This window comes from Ailuropoda melanoleuca, chromosome 7 (assembly GCF_002007445.2).
Source record: "Ailuropoda melanoleuca isolate Jingjing chromosome 7, ASM200744v2, whole genome shotgun sequence".
Taxonomy (NCBI): Eukaryota; Metazoa; Chordata; class Mammalia; order Carnivora; family Ursidae; genus Ailuropoda; species Ailuropoda melanoleuca.
In genome coordinates, this window is record NC_048224.1 from 34,553,452 (window position 1) to 34,568,973 (window position 15,522).

General features: G+C 34.3%; 1 protein-coding gene across 2 annotated transcripts in view; it reads left to right on the forward strand.

The window, feature by feature from the left end:
- The window catches only part of TMEM38B (transmembrane protein 38B), a 52,786-nt gene extending 40,390 nt beyond the window's left edge, over positions 1–12,396 (forward strand). For both annotated transcript variants that reach the window (XM_002927670.4, XM_034664228.1), the window contains one exon: positions 12,074–12,396. In XM_002927670.4, coding sequence (XP_002927716.1) covers positions 12,074–12,289 — 216 coding nt within the window. In that variant the 3' untranslated portion in view covers positions 12,290–12,396. The remainder of the gene's footprint in view (positions 1–12,073) is intronic.
- The last annotated feature ends 3,126 nt before the right edge of the window (positions 12,397–15,522 follow it).

The window sequence follows — 15,522 nt, forward strand, 5'->3', positions numbered from 1 at the left end:
AGATAGAGACAGCCAGCGAGAGAGGGAACACAAGCAGGGGGAGTGGGAGAGGAAGAAGCAGGCTCACAACGCTGGGATCACACCCTGAGCTGAAGGCAGACGCTTAACCGCTGTGCCACCCAGGCGCCCCAGATTTATATTGATTTTTAAATGGCTTGTCATTTGTTTCTGAGTAGCTACTATAGTTTTTCATTTCTTAGATATAAAAAGATGAAATGACAGAATATATAGGGAAAGATTTGGCGTAATTATTTATTTTGTTTATTTTTCTTTACTTTGTTCTTTTCCTGTATTATTTGTATAGTCAAGAAATGTGCGTTATCTGTTTGTTTTGGATAATAATCTAGTGTTTTGGCATATACAGAGATGCTGATAAATATGATTTCTCTTTTCAAAGAGAATAACTCCACAAAAGTAAAGCAAGCCCATAGAAGTCTATAATGTAAGTGTGAAAATCGTGAGTTCTGTAAGAGAAACAGAAAGTAAATGCCCCCACCATTGGTCAACCTGTAGTATCTCTTTCGATATCTCAACCCGCTAGCAGCCACTCTGTGGTAAGCCACAGGAGGTCTCTGTCTTGACATGTGCAGGCTAGCCCTAAGCCAAGGGCTTGTGGCACCATCCCATATAGACATCTGGAGTCTCCTCCCCTGCCCCCTGTGCCTACCCATTTCCTCCTATTTGATATCCTGCCCTGCAGAGCCAAGTCTCTTTAGCTTCACTGACATCAGTCTCTGCCACCTTAGTTTCAGTTCTAGCTTTCTGCTTGAGAAATTGTCCTGAGGCAGAAGTGAGGGTACATGTGTGGATCACTTTATCAGTTACTCTCTTCTCACGATCAGTCTTACACTCTCTGTTGTCCAGTGCCTAAAAGTAGTTACCTTGTTTTTTGGTCAGTTTTATGGTTTCTTCGCCTGGAGTCTAGAACCAGTTATTCTATTGTCAAGGATCTTACTTGATCAGTCTTGTCAGAGGTTTTTGTATATTGTCAGTCTTTTCAGAGGACCAACTTTTGGTTTTGTTGTTCCTCTCAATCATACTGTTTTACATTGCTGTGTCTCACGTCACATATTTTCATTTTTACTGTCATTCAGTTTAAATTCTTTTTTTTTTTTTGAGATTTATCCATTCATTTTAGAGAGAGAGCACGGAAGTGATTGGGGAGAGGGGCAGAGGGAAAGGGAGAGAGAAATTTCAGCAGACTCCTTGCAGAGCGGAGAGCCCGATGCAGGGCTCAGTTCCAAGACCCTGAGTTCATGACTTGAGCCAAAACCGAGAGTCGGACGCTTAACCGAGTGTGCCACTCAGGTGCCCCAGTTTTAATTTCTCTTAACTTATATAACAATTTCTTCTTTGACAAAAAATGTTTAAGAGTGTGTTTTAAAATTTCAGACATTAAAAAAAATCTTTTAAACTTTTAAAACTTTTCTTTAACTGCATTATAGACAGTATATGTGGTCTGTTATTCTCTGGTGTTTGTTGAGACTTCATTTCTGTACTAGTATTGAGATTTTAGAATTATTTTTATATAAGAAAAGTATGTTCTTTATTTTTGAGGTATAAGGAGTCTGCAAATATCTACACATATGCTTGTTCATTATGTTTCAAATATATAGCTACTAATTTTTTCCATGTCTGATCTATTAATTTTCTGTCTTCCTGAGAGAAGTGTGTTAAACTTCTTGCTCCTTCTCTTCTTGTCTCTTTCCCTCTCTCTTATCTTCCTTTCCTTTCTTCCTTTCGTTGTTTCTTCCATAGCCCAAGCAAACTGAACATTCAATGATGTTTAGCCCTGTAGGATCCCAGTTTCATTCAAAGAGGACTCAATTCTACTTTTCCAGCTTTCACAAGTCTTTTATGATCTTTAAAATTCAATTCTCAGAGGAAAGAAATAGGTGCCAACTAAGACTGTTGGTATAGGGAAAAGCGCACGGGCTTTGGAGTGAGAGTGTGAAATCCAGGCTTCACAATTTTGAGCAAGTCATTTATGTTTCTTAAACTAGAGTTATACATATCCTAAGGGATATATGGCTTTTTTTTGGCCCTATCAGTACAAAGTCACATTATAAATGTGATGTTTTATGTACCATTGGTTGACCTCAGTGTTAGTTATTATAAACATTTTTAAGTTAAACAGGAATATATTATGGGATAGAATTCAAAATTCACGTTTTTTAAGATAAGATAAAATATGACATTTTATACTTGGCATGCTTTTGTTTTGGGCTCTACCAAGTTCACTTTCTTTCATCAGAGATGATTTGAGAAAAGTTTGAGAAGCATGGATTATCTTTTGGCTCTTTCATATAAGGAGTTATGGTGAAATAGTGTTATTGTGAAATAAAACACAGGGATACTTGAGTGGTTAAGAGTGATTAAAACTGAAAAGAGGCTGTTGGATTTTTGAAATGAAGAGGTTTTTGGTGACTTGGATAAAAGCAGTTTTCAGTGGACTGGTAGAGAATAGAAAAATGTTTATTATAGACTGAGGTGAATAAGAGGAATTGAAGACAAAGCATATAAACTATTTTAAAGGGATTTGGAGAGAGTATAAATAGAAGTAGCTTGGGAGAGCAGTTTGGCAATATCTGACAAAGTTGAAGAGTCAACGTATCTTGTGACCTGTTAATCCTTTTCTATGTATAATCTACAGCAACCCGTCTCTTAACATGTGGTACAGAGCCCAACTTCATCAGTATCTCTTTTAAAATATGTGTTAGCAAAGTAGCATTTTTTTCTTTTAGATCCCTCTAATACCCAAGCTACTAACTTATTCTTATTCTGAAAAAATTGGGCTAAAGGATCTCATACAGAAAGTTAATCTGACTAATTGGCAGTACATTTTCCAGAAATACAAAGGATAACTTCAAAGGGCTGTTACATTTACAAAAACTTTGAAACAAGCTCTTCAAAAATTTTTTGAAAACCTACTTGTTAAACTTAATTTTCATACGATAAAATATACTCATTCTAAGATTACATTTTGATGACTTTTGACACATTTATCTATGTGCATAATCATCACAATCAAGATATGGAATATTTCTGTTACTTCAAAAAAGTCCGTGCGTACTACTACTCCAATAAATCCCAACTATTGCTTATAGCTCCAGGGTACCACTTACCCAGTTTCTGTCATTATGGATTAATCTTTTTTCAAGTTTCATATAAATTGTAAACTATCTATCTTTTGTGTCTGGCTTCTTTTGTTTGGCATAATGTATTTTTTTCTAGATTTTATTTATTTGAGAGAGATAGAGAGCACAGCATGCGTGGGGAGAGGGGCAAAGGGACAAGCAGACTCCCTGCTGAGTGGGGAGCCCAATGTGGGGCTCTATTCCAGGACCCTGAGATCATGACCTAGCCAAAATCAAGAGTTGGCCGCTTAACCAACTGAGCCACCCAGGTGCCCCTGTTTAACGTAATGTTTTTGAGATTTACCCATGCTGGTTCATACTCCTTTTTATTGCTGAGTAACATTATACACCCCAGTTTGTTTATCCAGTTATCTGTTGACAGATTTTGGATTATTTCTAGTTTTTTATTTTTCCAGTATGGTTATTTTGAATAAAGTTGCTGTGAACGCATGTACTTCGTGTGGACATGTATTTTCATTTCTCTTGGATAAATAACTAGGAGTGGAATTGCTGGGTCATAAGGAAAGCATAAGTTTAATGTTTAAAGAAACTGGCACACTGTTTTCCAAAATGGTTGTACCCATCAACATTACTACCAGCAATGCATGAGAGTTCCAGATGTTCTGCATCCTTGCCAATATTTATTATTGCCAGTCTCCTGTCATTTTACATATATGTAGTGGTATCTCACTGTAGCGTTGTTTTTTTGTTTTTTGGTTTTTTTCTCTTTTTTTTTGCATTTTCTCTGATAAACTAGAGATTTGAGCATCTTTTCCTGTGCTTACCGGCCTTTTATATTATCGTCTTCAAGCAGTGTTTGTTCCAGTCTTTGCCCATTTTTGAAAATTGGATGGTTTGTCTTCTTGTTGAGTTGTTACAGTTCTCTGTATATTCAGGATACCAATCCTTTGTGAGATATATGAACCACAAATATTTTTTTCCTAGTTTGTGGCTTGCTTTTTTATTTCGTTAATATTGTCTTAAGAAATTTTTGTTTTGATGAGGTTCGATTTATCAAATTTTCCTTTTATGGTCCTGCTTTTTGTGTACTATGTAAGTAATCCTTCCATACCCCAGGGCTGTGAGGATTTTTCACCTGTATTTTCTTCTTACAGTTTTTGCCTTTATATTTAGGTATGTGATCCATGTCAAATTAAGTTTTATAATTGGCGTAAGATAAAGGCTAGATTTATTTTTTCATTATGAGCACAAGTTTGTTACAGCACAAGTTTGTAACAAGTCTTGAAATCATTTGATTTATACTATTTAGTATAAGTACTTCAAATTTATTCTTTCTCAAGATTTCTTTGGATATTTTAGGTGTTTCACATTTTCATATAAGTCTTAAGATTAGGATGTCACTTTCTACAAAAAAAAAAAACCCAACAGGGCTTCTAGGATTGTGATTGAGATTGTGTTGTGTTCATAGATCCATTTGGGAGAAATAATATCTTAAAAATATTGAACCTGCCAATCTGTCAATATGATATATTTCTGTTTATTTAGGTCTTCTTAAATTTTTGTGTTTTCATTGTTTTACATATATTTTGTTAAATTTAAATTTATCCTGAAGTAGTTCCTATTTTGGGATGCCTTTATAAATAGTAATTTAAAAGTTTTCAATTTTACAATTTCATTGCTTATATGTAGATGTATAGTTGATTCTTATATGTATTTCTTGTATCCTGTGACCTTTCTAAATTTATGTATTAGTTCTGGTATATATTGTGTAGATTTCTTAGCATTGTCTAATATACAGTCTTGTCTATAATACAGTTTTACTTTTTCCTTTTTAATATGGCTGCTGTTTATTTCTTTTTTATTGCCTTATTGTCCTGGCTAGAACCTCCAGTACAACGGTCAATGGAAATGGTGTGAGAGTGGACACCTTTGTCTTATTTCTAACCTTAATGGGAAAATATTCATCATACATTAAGTATGGTGTGAGGTATAAGTTCTTATCAATATACTTTATCAGGTTAAGGAAATTCCCTTATATTCCTAATTTGGTGAGAATTTTTATCACGAATTGGTTTGGAATTTTGTTAAATGCTTTGTTCTGTATTGGTTGAGGTGATGATATGGTTTTTTCCTCCTGTATTCTCTTAATATAGTAGATTACTTTGATTTTAAAAAATGTAACAACCTTTCATTTCTGTGACAAACTCCATTTGGCTATGATGGATGGATCCTTTTTGTATATTGCTAGATTCAATTTGCTGATATTTTGAAGAGATTTTTTTCCAGTGCGTTTATGAAGGAAGGATGTTGGTTTGTAGTTTCTTTGTGTGGTTTTTGTATCAGCATAACACTTGGCTCATTAAATAAGTTGAGAAGTGTTCAATTCTCTATTCTCTGAAAGTGTTTATGTAGGTTTGATATTATTTCTTAGTTAAGTGTTTGATATTAGACTATTCAGATTTTCTATTTTATTTGTGTTCATTTTGGTAAGTTGTATTTTTCAAGGAATTTGCCAATTTGCTTAAATTTTTTATTTTATTGGCATGAAATTTTTCATGGCAGTTCTTTGTTACCCTTTTAATGTCTGTAGAATTTGTAGTAATGTCTCCACTTTAGTTCCTGGTATTGGTCATTTGTATTTTCTCTCTTTTTAAATCAGTCCTACTAGATGTTTATCAATTTCATTGTTTTGTTGGAAAGACCCAGCCTTTGGTGTCATTGTTTTCAGTTTGACATTTCACTAATTTCAGGTCTGTATTATGTCCGTCCTTGTGCTTACTTTGGGCCTTCTTTATTCTTTTTCTATAAAGAAAATGTTCATAAGTTTGACTCTATAACACTTTTTTAAGAAGTTGCATGGAAGAAAGCACCATGGTCAAAGTAAAAATACAGCTGTCAAATTGTGACAGAAGTTCTTGCAACATATATCACAGAGGCTTATATTCGTAATACAGAACAACCTCTTAAAAATTAAGGGATACAGGGCCAAAAACCTGATAGAAAAATTAAAAGGAACCTGTCAACAGACAATTCTCATAGAGAAGATACGATATCTTTCAAACATGTGGAAAAAATGTGCAACACTCATAATTTGAGAAATATTAATTAAAATAACAGATCTCATTTCTCATTTATCCGGCTGGCAAAATTTAGAAAGTCTGGCTCTGTGTTCTATCTACAAGGCTACGGAGAATCAGACACTCTTGGAATTTTTCATTTTCAGTGTTTTTTGGATATTCTTGCATGTTTGTTTTTCTCTTCAATTTTTTTCCAGCTATTTTCGCATATTGATATGAATTTTAATAGCAATTTGTCTTTTCTCCATAAAAAACATGCTGGTATTTTTTTTATTGAGATTGTGTTAAATTTATAACTTAAGGAGGCAGTTATATTACATAGAGAGAGAAACAGTGAGACAGGAGTGAGGACAGAGCTATGAGATTCTTTAATACTTACTTAGAGAAGGAAGATTCAGAATGGGAAACTGGGAAGAAGTTGTTAGTCAGGCAAGGGGAAAACCAAGATACGGTTTTAGGAAGGATGGACTGGAGAGATGCTGAATGCTGTTGAGAGTATATTCAGATAGTATGTTATTGAAAACATGAATGAAGGACAGTGTCATTAGGCCCTTTGAGGGATACAAATGGGCATATAAAGTTTGAGTAAGACCCAGACTCTGTACTTAAGATGTTATGAAGAGAAATATGAGAAAGAGAAATATGGACATGTACACTAAACTTTTAAATTTTGTGAGGAGTGGGACTAGGTTTATTTTATTTATTATGCATCCCTGGCAGTATGTCTAGTATTTGTAGTAGATTTTAAATATGTATTTGTTGACTGACTGATAAATGGTCAAAAGCCTCTTTTAGGGGTATCACTGTATTGAATTCTTCCATACTTAATTATCTAAGACTAAACTACCAGAAATGAGCAATTCATTTACCCAGTTTATTGAAAAGTACATTTATAAAAATAGAAATCTTAAAATTTTAATTTATTTGACAGTCATCAGGTTAATAATTATAGATGCCTGAGTGAGTGACATCACCAATGAAGAAAGCATAGATGACCAGATAACATGGTTGAGTATGCCACTTGCCGTTGGGAGTTCATTCAAGGGCAAAGAGACTTTCATTGGAGGTTCTCCAAAAGGCTTAGTGGAGTAGACACATGAGTTGCCCTGCAAAGTATTGTTTGGATCTGGGAACTCAGAGACAAGAAGAAGTATGTTCTGAGTGGAGAGAGAGTAATAAGGCAAATTTTGTCTATACAGATTCTTTCAGTTGTTCGTGTGAGGTAGAAATTATGTTTATTCGTTGTACTCTCTACGCTAGGCTCTGTAGAGGATCTAAAAGTACATTAAGTGCTGTTTGTGCCCTTAAAGAACTTAGACTGTATGTCACATTTTTCTGGGCATCTTTGAAATGATATAGCATGAGATATTACATAAAGAATGTGGTGTAGCTTTAAACAGTTTATTTTCCTGAATTAGTTTATATTTTAGGATATGTTGTAAATTTGAGATTGTCTTTAGGGTTTCTACTTTCTTTTTTTTTCTTTCTCTTTTTAAGCAAGAGACTGGGAAGTCGAATGCTATTTAAGTCTTATGCTTTTTCTGTTAATAGTTTGCTAAATAAAGAGACAGTTTTATATTTTATTTGTAAAAGAATAAGGGTTCATTCCATTTGTCACCATTATATTTGTGTCACCTTGCTGAATCAAGACCTGATAAGAGGCTGAATTCACAGAAGTTTGTCCTTGAATCTCATAAGTCTATCTCAGCAGTAATTTCTGATGCCAGCAATACTTCTCAGCTGAGTGATGAGTCTACTGGGAGTGGAGATTCTATTAAAACACTCGACTTTGAAAAATACTATAGTTCATGCTCTCATGAAATACTTTAGATCCTGACAGTCTTCTCTTTTAGTGTTTGTAAAAAGACTATGCTGTTTTCCTGACAGTGGACCATTGTTTTTAACTGAATTCCTTTATTTGTTATTGGCAGTTCATGAAGTCAAGCTATGACCAAGGTAATTTTGCTAGTACACCTTATTGTAACTATTTATTCTAAAGAATAATTTAGTATAAAGAAATTGTTCTTAGATCTTCCGCAATAATGACATAAACTTATAGAGTAACATTATATTTAGACCCTTCTTACTCTATATTCTCTCTCCAGGTGACCACATTCATATTCATGCCTTTACATTTTACTTATATGGTAATGACTTCCAAATCTATATGTCATACTTAAATATCTGTGACCAGACCTCCATCACTGCATTTACCCTTTTACTGTTCTGTAATTACTGGTTTACTCTGTCTCTGACCAGCATGTCTCTGACTAGTCTGTAAGGACTTTCAGGGCAGGGATGACATTCAACTTTTTTCTGGCAGACAGCTGTAATACACAAGGAGATTATTTTAATCCTGTTGATAGTTACTTTTAGGTTTTGTTCATGCTGTTCTGTTTTGGGTTTGCCCTTCTAGAATGTGACCCTTTTGGGGTCTCAGTTTAAACCTGAGGTATATCCCTAGGCAGTTCCACTTTGGCTGGCCTTGAACTCCAACCTTGTGCTGGCTGCTGCTGAAGTGTCTGATCAGCTTTTAGCCTTCCAACTGTTTCTCTCTGCTAGGTTTTTGAAATCTCTGTCTGCGTTTGCACAATTTAGGGTTGGTAAACTTCTCCACACAAGTTATGTGTGGATCTTTGGGCGTATTTTTTTGTGGTTCTTTCCTCTTTGAGCTGTATTGCCCTCAAGTCCCAGATGCTTTGGCCTTCTCACATTGCAGCCTCTGTCTCCTTAGCCCATTTGGAACTTGTGTTTTCTGTGAATTGACACGTATCATTAAAAGAAAAAAGCCAGGTTGAATGTGGAGCTCACCTTACTCAGTTAATTTTCTCTTAGGGATCATAGCCCTTTTAGGTTCAGCCTGATTTGTTACTCTCCAGTGCTTTTTAATGATTGTTCTGTGTATTTGTTTTTAATATTGATTTTGGTGAGAGACTGGGTTTGATATAAGGCATTTTTTAAGTCATGGCTGGCTTGGAGCCCATGTACATGCATTTTTTAAAAAGTTTGTTAGTTTGTTTATTTTTATTGAGGTCAAAGTCACAAAACAAATCACCTGTTTCATTGTATTCAATTCTGTGACATTTTGTACATTCACAATGTTGTGTGTGCATGCATTTTAATTTATCTAAATGATAGTACACTATAGCTCTTGTTCTTTGTCTCATTTTCACCTAACAGTATTTTTAAGAATTTTTCCATATTACTTTTCTATCTACTACTTTTAACAGTTGTACAGTATGCGTTTCACTTCTGTGTTCTTCTTGATGGACACCTATTCTGTCTCCCAGCACCTCACTACCTAGACAATAGTTAGTAAGAATTTTATTCTTGATTCCATTTTCCCCAAACAAATGGATTGGGTAGGGGCTCCTTGTGGAGATTTGATTCCAAAAATTTCTAATTTGATTCATTATCTTAGATCTGCTGGAGGAATTATCTTTTGGAAATTCTTGGGCTTTTTGGAACCATTTTAGTCCTTAACATTCTCCCCTCAGATCCATTTTGGTACCAATCTAATTTGTTGAGTAAATCTGAACATCTCTGAACACTGTGCATTTTGCCAGATAAAGAATTGATAGCACTTTATATTCCACCTCTTAATGTCTTGGTGCTTTGTGTATAAATATACATGTGGGAAAAACTGGGTGATTAGAGATTTTCTTTTTTTTTTTTTTAAAGATTTTTTTTTTAATTTATTTATTCGACAGAGATAGAGACAGCCAGCGAGAGAGGGAACACAAGCAGGGAGAGTGTGAGAGGAAGAAGCAGGCTCATAGCGGAAGAGCCTGATGTGGGGCTCGATCCCAGAACGCTGGGATCACGCCCTGAGCCGAAGGCAGACGCTTAACCGCTGTGCCACCCAGGCGCCCCAGAGATTTTCTACTCTCCCTCCTAAGGGTACAATTTACTGAAAGTCTGTGACCTTAGATAATGATAGAATGCAGTGTGTTTAGTGATTGATCTCAAAATCTGGGTGTTCCAAACTGCTTTACTGCTTATTAGTTCTGTGACTGGGCAAATTACTGAACCTATCAGCCTTGGTTCACATCTCTATGCCGAGAGTAATTTTGGAGTAATTGTTGGGTTAAATTTAACGAGATAAGATCATACAGAACACCTATCAAAGTTCTGGCGTATGTTAAAAGCATAGTAATGGTAGCTGTTATTGGTTGTTTGGTATAGTCTGTAGGTGATATTTTACTTTCCTATTTCCTTTGAATACTAAATGTATTTTTGTGGTTATACTGCTCGTTTGCCACCCACAAGTATGGTACCTTGTATTATTATTAATGAGTTATGTTCTTTTGCTCTGGTTAAGTATAAACTTGTAGAGAATAGAGATTTTCTAGAACCTAGCTGAGTTTGCTTCTCCTAAAGATTAAAGAATGCATTTTAGCTCAGAAATAAACCCATGCAAATGTGGTCAATTAATTTACGACAAAGGGGCCAAGAATATACCATGGGGGAAGGATGGTTTCTTCACTAAAATGGTGCTGGGAAAACTGGAGAGCCACATGCAAAAGGATATAACTGGACCAATATCTTAAACCATACACAAAGATGAACTCAAAATGGATTGAAGAACCAAAACCATAAAACTTCTAGAAGAAAATATATGTGGTAAGCTCCTTGTCATCAGTCTTGGCTATTTTTTGGATCTGACACCTAAAGCAAAGACATCAAAAGCAAAAATAAACAAGTGGAACTGCATTAAACTAAAAAACTGCACAGCAAAGGAAACTGTTAGCAATATGAAAGGACAGCCTACTGAATGGGAGAAAATATTAGCAAATCATATATCTGATAAGTGTTTAATACCCAGAGTACATAAAGAACTGATACAACTGAATAGCAAAAAACCAAACGATCCAATTCAAAAATGGGTAGCTTTGAATAGACATTTTTCCAAAGACATACAGATGGTCAACAGGTACATGAGAAGATGCTCAACGTCACTGATAATCAGGAAGTGCAAATCAAAACCACAAGGAGATATCACCTCGCACCTGTCAGAATGGCTGTTATCAAAAAGACAAGAAATAACAAGTGTTGATGAAAAGTGGAGAAAAGAGTACCCTTGTGCACTGTTGGTGGGAATGTAAGTTGGTGTGATCGCTATGCAAAACAGTATGGAAGTTCCTCAAAAAATTAATAGAACTGCCATATGATCTAGCAGTTCCACTCTAGATATTTATCTGAAGAAAATGAAGACACTAATTCAAAAAGATAGATGCACTCCCATGTTCTTTGCAGCATTCTTTTACAATAGCCAGGATAACAGAAGCAACGTGTCAGTTGGTGGATGAATGGACGAAGAAGATGTGATGTGTGCGTGTGTGTGTGTGTGTATTTATACAATGGAATATTCAGCAATAAAAAGAACAAAATCTTGCCATTTATGACAACATGGGTGGATCTTGATGTTATGCTAAGTGAAATAAGTCAGAGAAAAGCAAATACTACACGATTTCACTTATGTGAAACTAAAGAACAAAACAAATGAGCAAACAAAAGGCTCGGGGGTAAAGTGGATAAAGGGATTCAAAAGATACAGCCTTCTGGTCATGGGGACATAATGTGCAGCATGGTGACTATAGTTAATAATAGTGATTGTATATTTGAAAGCTGCTAAGAGTAAATCTTAAAAGTTCTCATCACACAAAAAATTTGTAACTGTATGGTGACCTGTTGTGGTGATCACTTTGCAACATATACAAATATTGAATCATGTTTTACACCTGAAACTGTCAATTATACCTCAGTAAAAAAATCTTTTAAAGAGTAAAAATTGTGTTTTTAATCTTTGTTTCTTTAAATTTACTTTCTCTTCTCATTTTTGAAAAGTAGGAAGCATTTGTATTTCAATTCAAAATTGAACTTTTTTTTTTTTTCCAGATAACCATGATGATTACAGAGACTGCTACTGTGCCTTTTGCTCCTTTTGAGGATACATTGAGTCGGATGCTGTTTGGCTGGCAGCAGCAGTTTTCATCATGTGAAAAGAAAAGTGAAACAAAATCATCTTTTAATGGTACTGGTTCATCGACCTCAAAACCTATAGGCGTTGCTTCAGATACTGTTAAAAAGAAACATACTAAGAAGACTGAGTAAATTTACTTTATGAGCTGTAAAGGCAGAAACTTTTTTCTTATCTACCTGTCTGATTGTGATAAATATTTCTATGTAAATGATGTGAAATAAAGATTATATATAAGGAATGGAGGTGACAAAAAGAAAGAACTTCTTTCTGTTGTCTCTTTCTGGATTCTAATTCTTGAGTGTTATGAGTGTATCATGTGAAATTGTTTTCCTAAGTTATATATAAAGAATTCTGTTGTGATTATTTTAATAGTTTTATATTGATAAAAGAGGCTAGATTTTTTTCCTAATGTTAGAAAAAGTAAATTTACTATCATTGCAAAATAATAAAAATTAAAGCCTTTGTTATATTTAGGTATCTTCATACACAGTTTTAATTGAATCTATCTGAATTTTAGTTCAGCAAAATTAAATTTATACTTAACATTACTATTATAATTCCTAGATATGGAAAACAATTCCTACTTAACTTTGAGCACTGGGAAAAGTAAACCTTACCTAAACCACTTTTATTATGAATGAAAATAAATGACTAGTTTATATTTCAGATATAAACATTGTATTTTTAACCCACATTAAGTGGAAAATATTTGAAATTTTATAAGTAGTGTATTTTTCAGCAAGAACAGAGTATTGGTATGAGTCTCGATCTGAAGTCTATTTCATGCCTTTGTTTATAATGTTCCTTTTTCTCCAGAGAAAATTAGGGTTATAATTTTTAATAAATTACTAAGCCCATGTTTTGCTTTGTAATTTTCATTTTAGGAGCTTATTTTTTTCTCTTTTAAAACAGATTCATTTTAACTGTAGAAGAAACTATTCTTGTCAGCATTTCACATATTCTTAACTTCTTTCTTATCTTAGTTGGTCTGTATACATTAATGGTAGTATCTTTAATGATTCAGCATTTCAGTTTAAAATTTATCCCTTATGTCTCCTTTCTAATGGGTACGTTTCACGTTTTCTGGTTGAATGTCTCTTACTAGTTCGCATATGTTTGTTATATTTTAATCTACATGTACATATATTATTTTATTTTAAATTAAAACTAATTACCCTTATGTGGAAATGCTCAGTTCTAATGAGAATTGTACTTGGGCATTTGGTATAACCAGCTAACCAAGAAGAAACATAAGCTAAAACCTTATATGATAGTCCATTTGAATGAAGAATGGTGTTAAATCTGTCCTTATTGGCAAAAAAAAAAAAAAAAAAAAAAGAGAGAGAAGAAGAAAGGGTACTAAATAATGTTAAACTTTCTTGCTTTATTTCATAGCTTAAAAATCTAGTTATAATTTTAAAACACTATGACTAACATGATTTTTTCTACCAAGACCATGAACCTACGTGCAAGGAGTTAGTATGTACATAAGGCATTTGGGGATGGCACAGAAGTACTAGAATCACACCGAAGTTGGAAATTATTTGTTTTAAAAATTTTTTAATATAAACACCAGCAAGGTACTATATACCCTTACTTGTTAAATAAAAAAAGATTTTTGGGGGAAGGACTTTGGGATGCCAAGAAGTTTATTTTCAATATTGTATCAGAAAGCATTAAATATTTGGGTTTTGTATTATATTTGATACTCTTGTAGTTAAAAAACTTTTCAGAATTAACATATTACTAATTATTGATTTAGTTTTGAAGTGTGGGTTTGACTATAGTTGAAATGGTAGGAGTGTTGTTTTACACTTGTATTAAAGACAAATTTATTAAAATAAGTTATTTAGCACCAATGGAGTATTACATTATTTTTATGTTTTTTTTGTTTTATATTTTTCTTGAGTTAGGAGTTCAGAACTCCTCTGGCATTTTGACTGATAATACAGTATATGTCCAATGATTACTGTCCAAGTGGAATATTGGTACAAACTTTATTAATTTAGATGTGTATCCTGTAACCTTCAATTCAAGGTTCTTAGGAAAAAGCTACTGGACAACATGGCTTAGGCTTGAAACCTCCCACTCCAAATCTACTCGTGTTGCCTAGACTAGAGACTTCGCTCGGTTTGCAAAGCAGGTTGTTTAGACTTGTTTCCCAACATGTAGCATGAATGAGGTCTATGGGCCTGTTTCACATGGCCAGTCATAGGTAGCAGTGAGAAAGTCAAGACCTGGTAGGTCTACTTAAGTAAGAGGAGACAAGATGATGGTATAAGAACATGGGCTGGCTTAGCTCAGCGGTTTCACCCTCTAGGAAAATGTGGCCAAATTAATATCAAACTCTGATTTATCAGATTAGTCGCTCTCCTTTGCTGAGGGAGTAAGGGCTGGAGAGGGGCCCAGATATGTGGAGGAGGTGGATTTCAGTGGTAATTCCAGCTTCCCTCTGGGCAGAGACCAAAAGGTGGAAATGAGAGAAGAAGGGAGAGATTCCTCCTTTACCGTATTTCTTTGTCCATTCCTTTGAGGACAGACACTTCATTTTAATCGACCTCAAAGCTCAAGTGTATTGCAGTTGAGTGATATGTTGGAAATGGAATAATGTGTTCAAGGACACTTTCCTTCTCTGCGCTGTTCTCTTGGAGTTTGCATTCCACTAGTGGAGAGTCTTAAACAAATAAATGTGTTCTTATGGTGATACTGAAGGTTATAAATAAATATTAAGCAGGACACAAAGATAGAAAGTGAGGAATTTGGGGGTGTTGAAATAGCATTGTTAGAGAAGGACTTTCTGTTAAAATTGCATTTTAGCAGAGATCTGAAGAACACATGAGGGAGCAGGCCAGGCAGACATCTGGGTAAGGGCAAGGGTCATTCCATTTTTTTACGTACTTGGGTTAGGTTATGTATTTTTTTCTAAAAATTATTGAATTTATTTTTCTTAATAAGTACGATTTCACTCTTCTGGTTTTTAACAGAGGTATTTCTTTAATTTGTTTTTATTTTTACATTTTTTTCTCTTGAGGTGAAATTTGCATACAATGAAATGCACAAATTGTAGGTGTACATTTAAATAGTTTGGACAAATGCATACAACTAGATCCTGAACTTCTATCAAGATGTAGAACATTACCAGCACCAGCACTGGGAAGTTCCTTCCTAGTTAAATCTGCACCCCCACCCCAAACTATTCTGAATAGAATAAATAGAATCAGGCAATATATTCTCTTTTGCATAAGACTGCTTTCATTCTTAGCATAACGTTTTTGAAAATAATATAGTGAAAATGTTTTTAAAACATTTCACAGAGAAGAGTCTAGTTAATTTATAGGTGAAACCAGAGTTCTACACAGTTTGC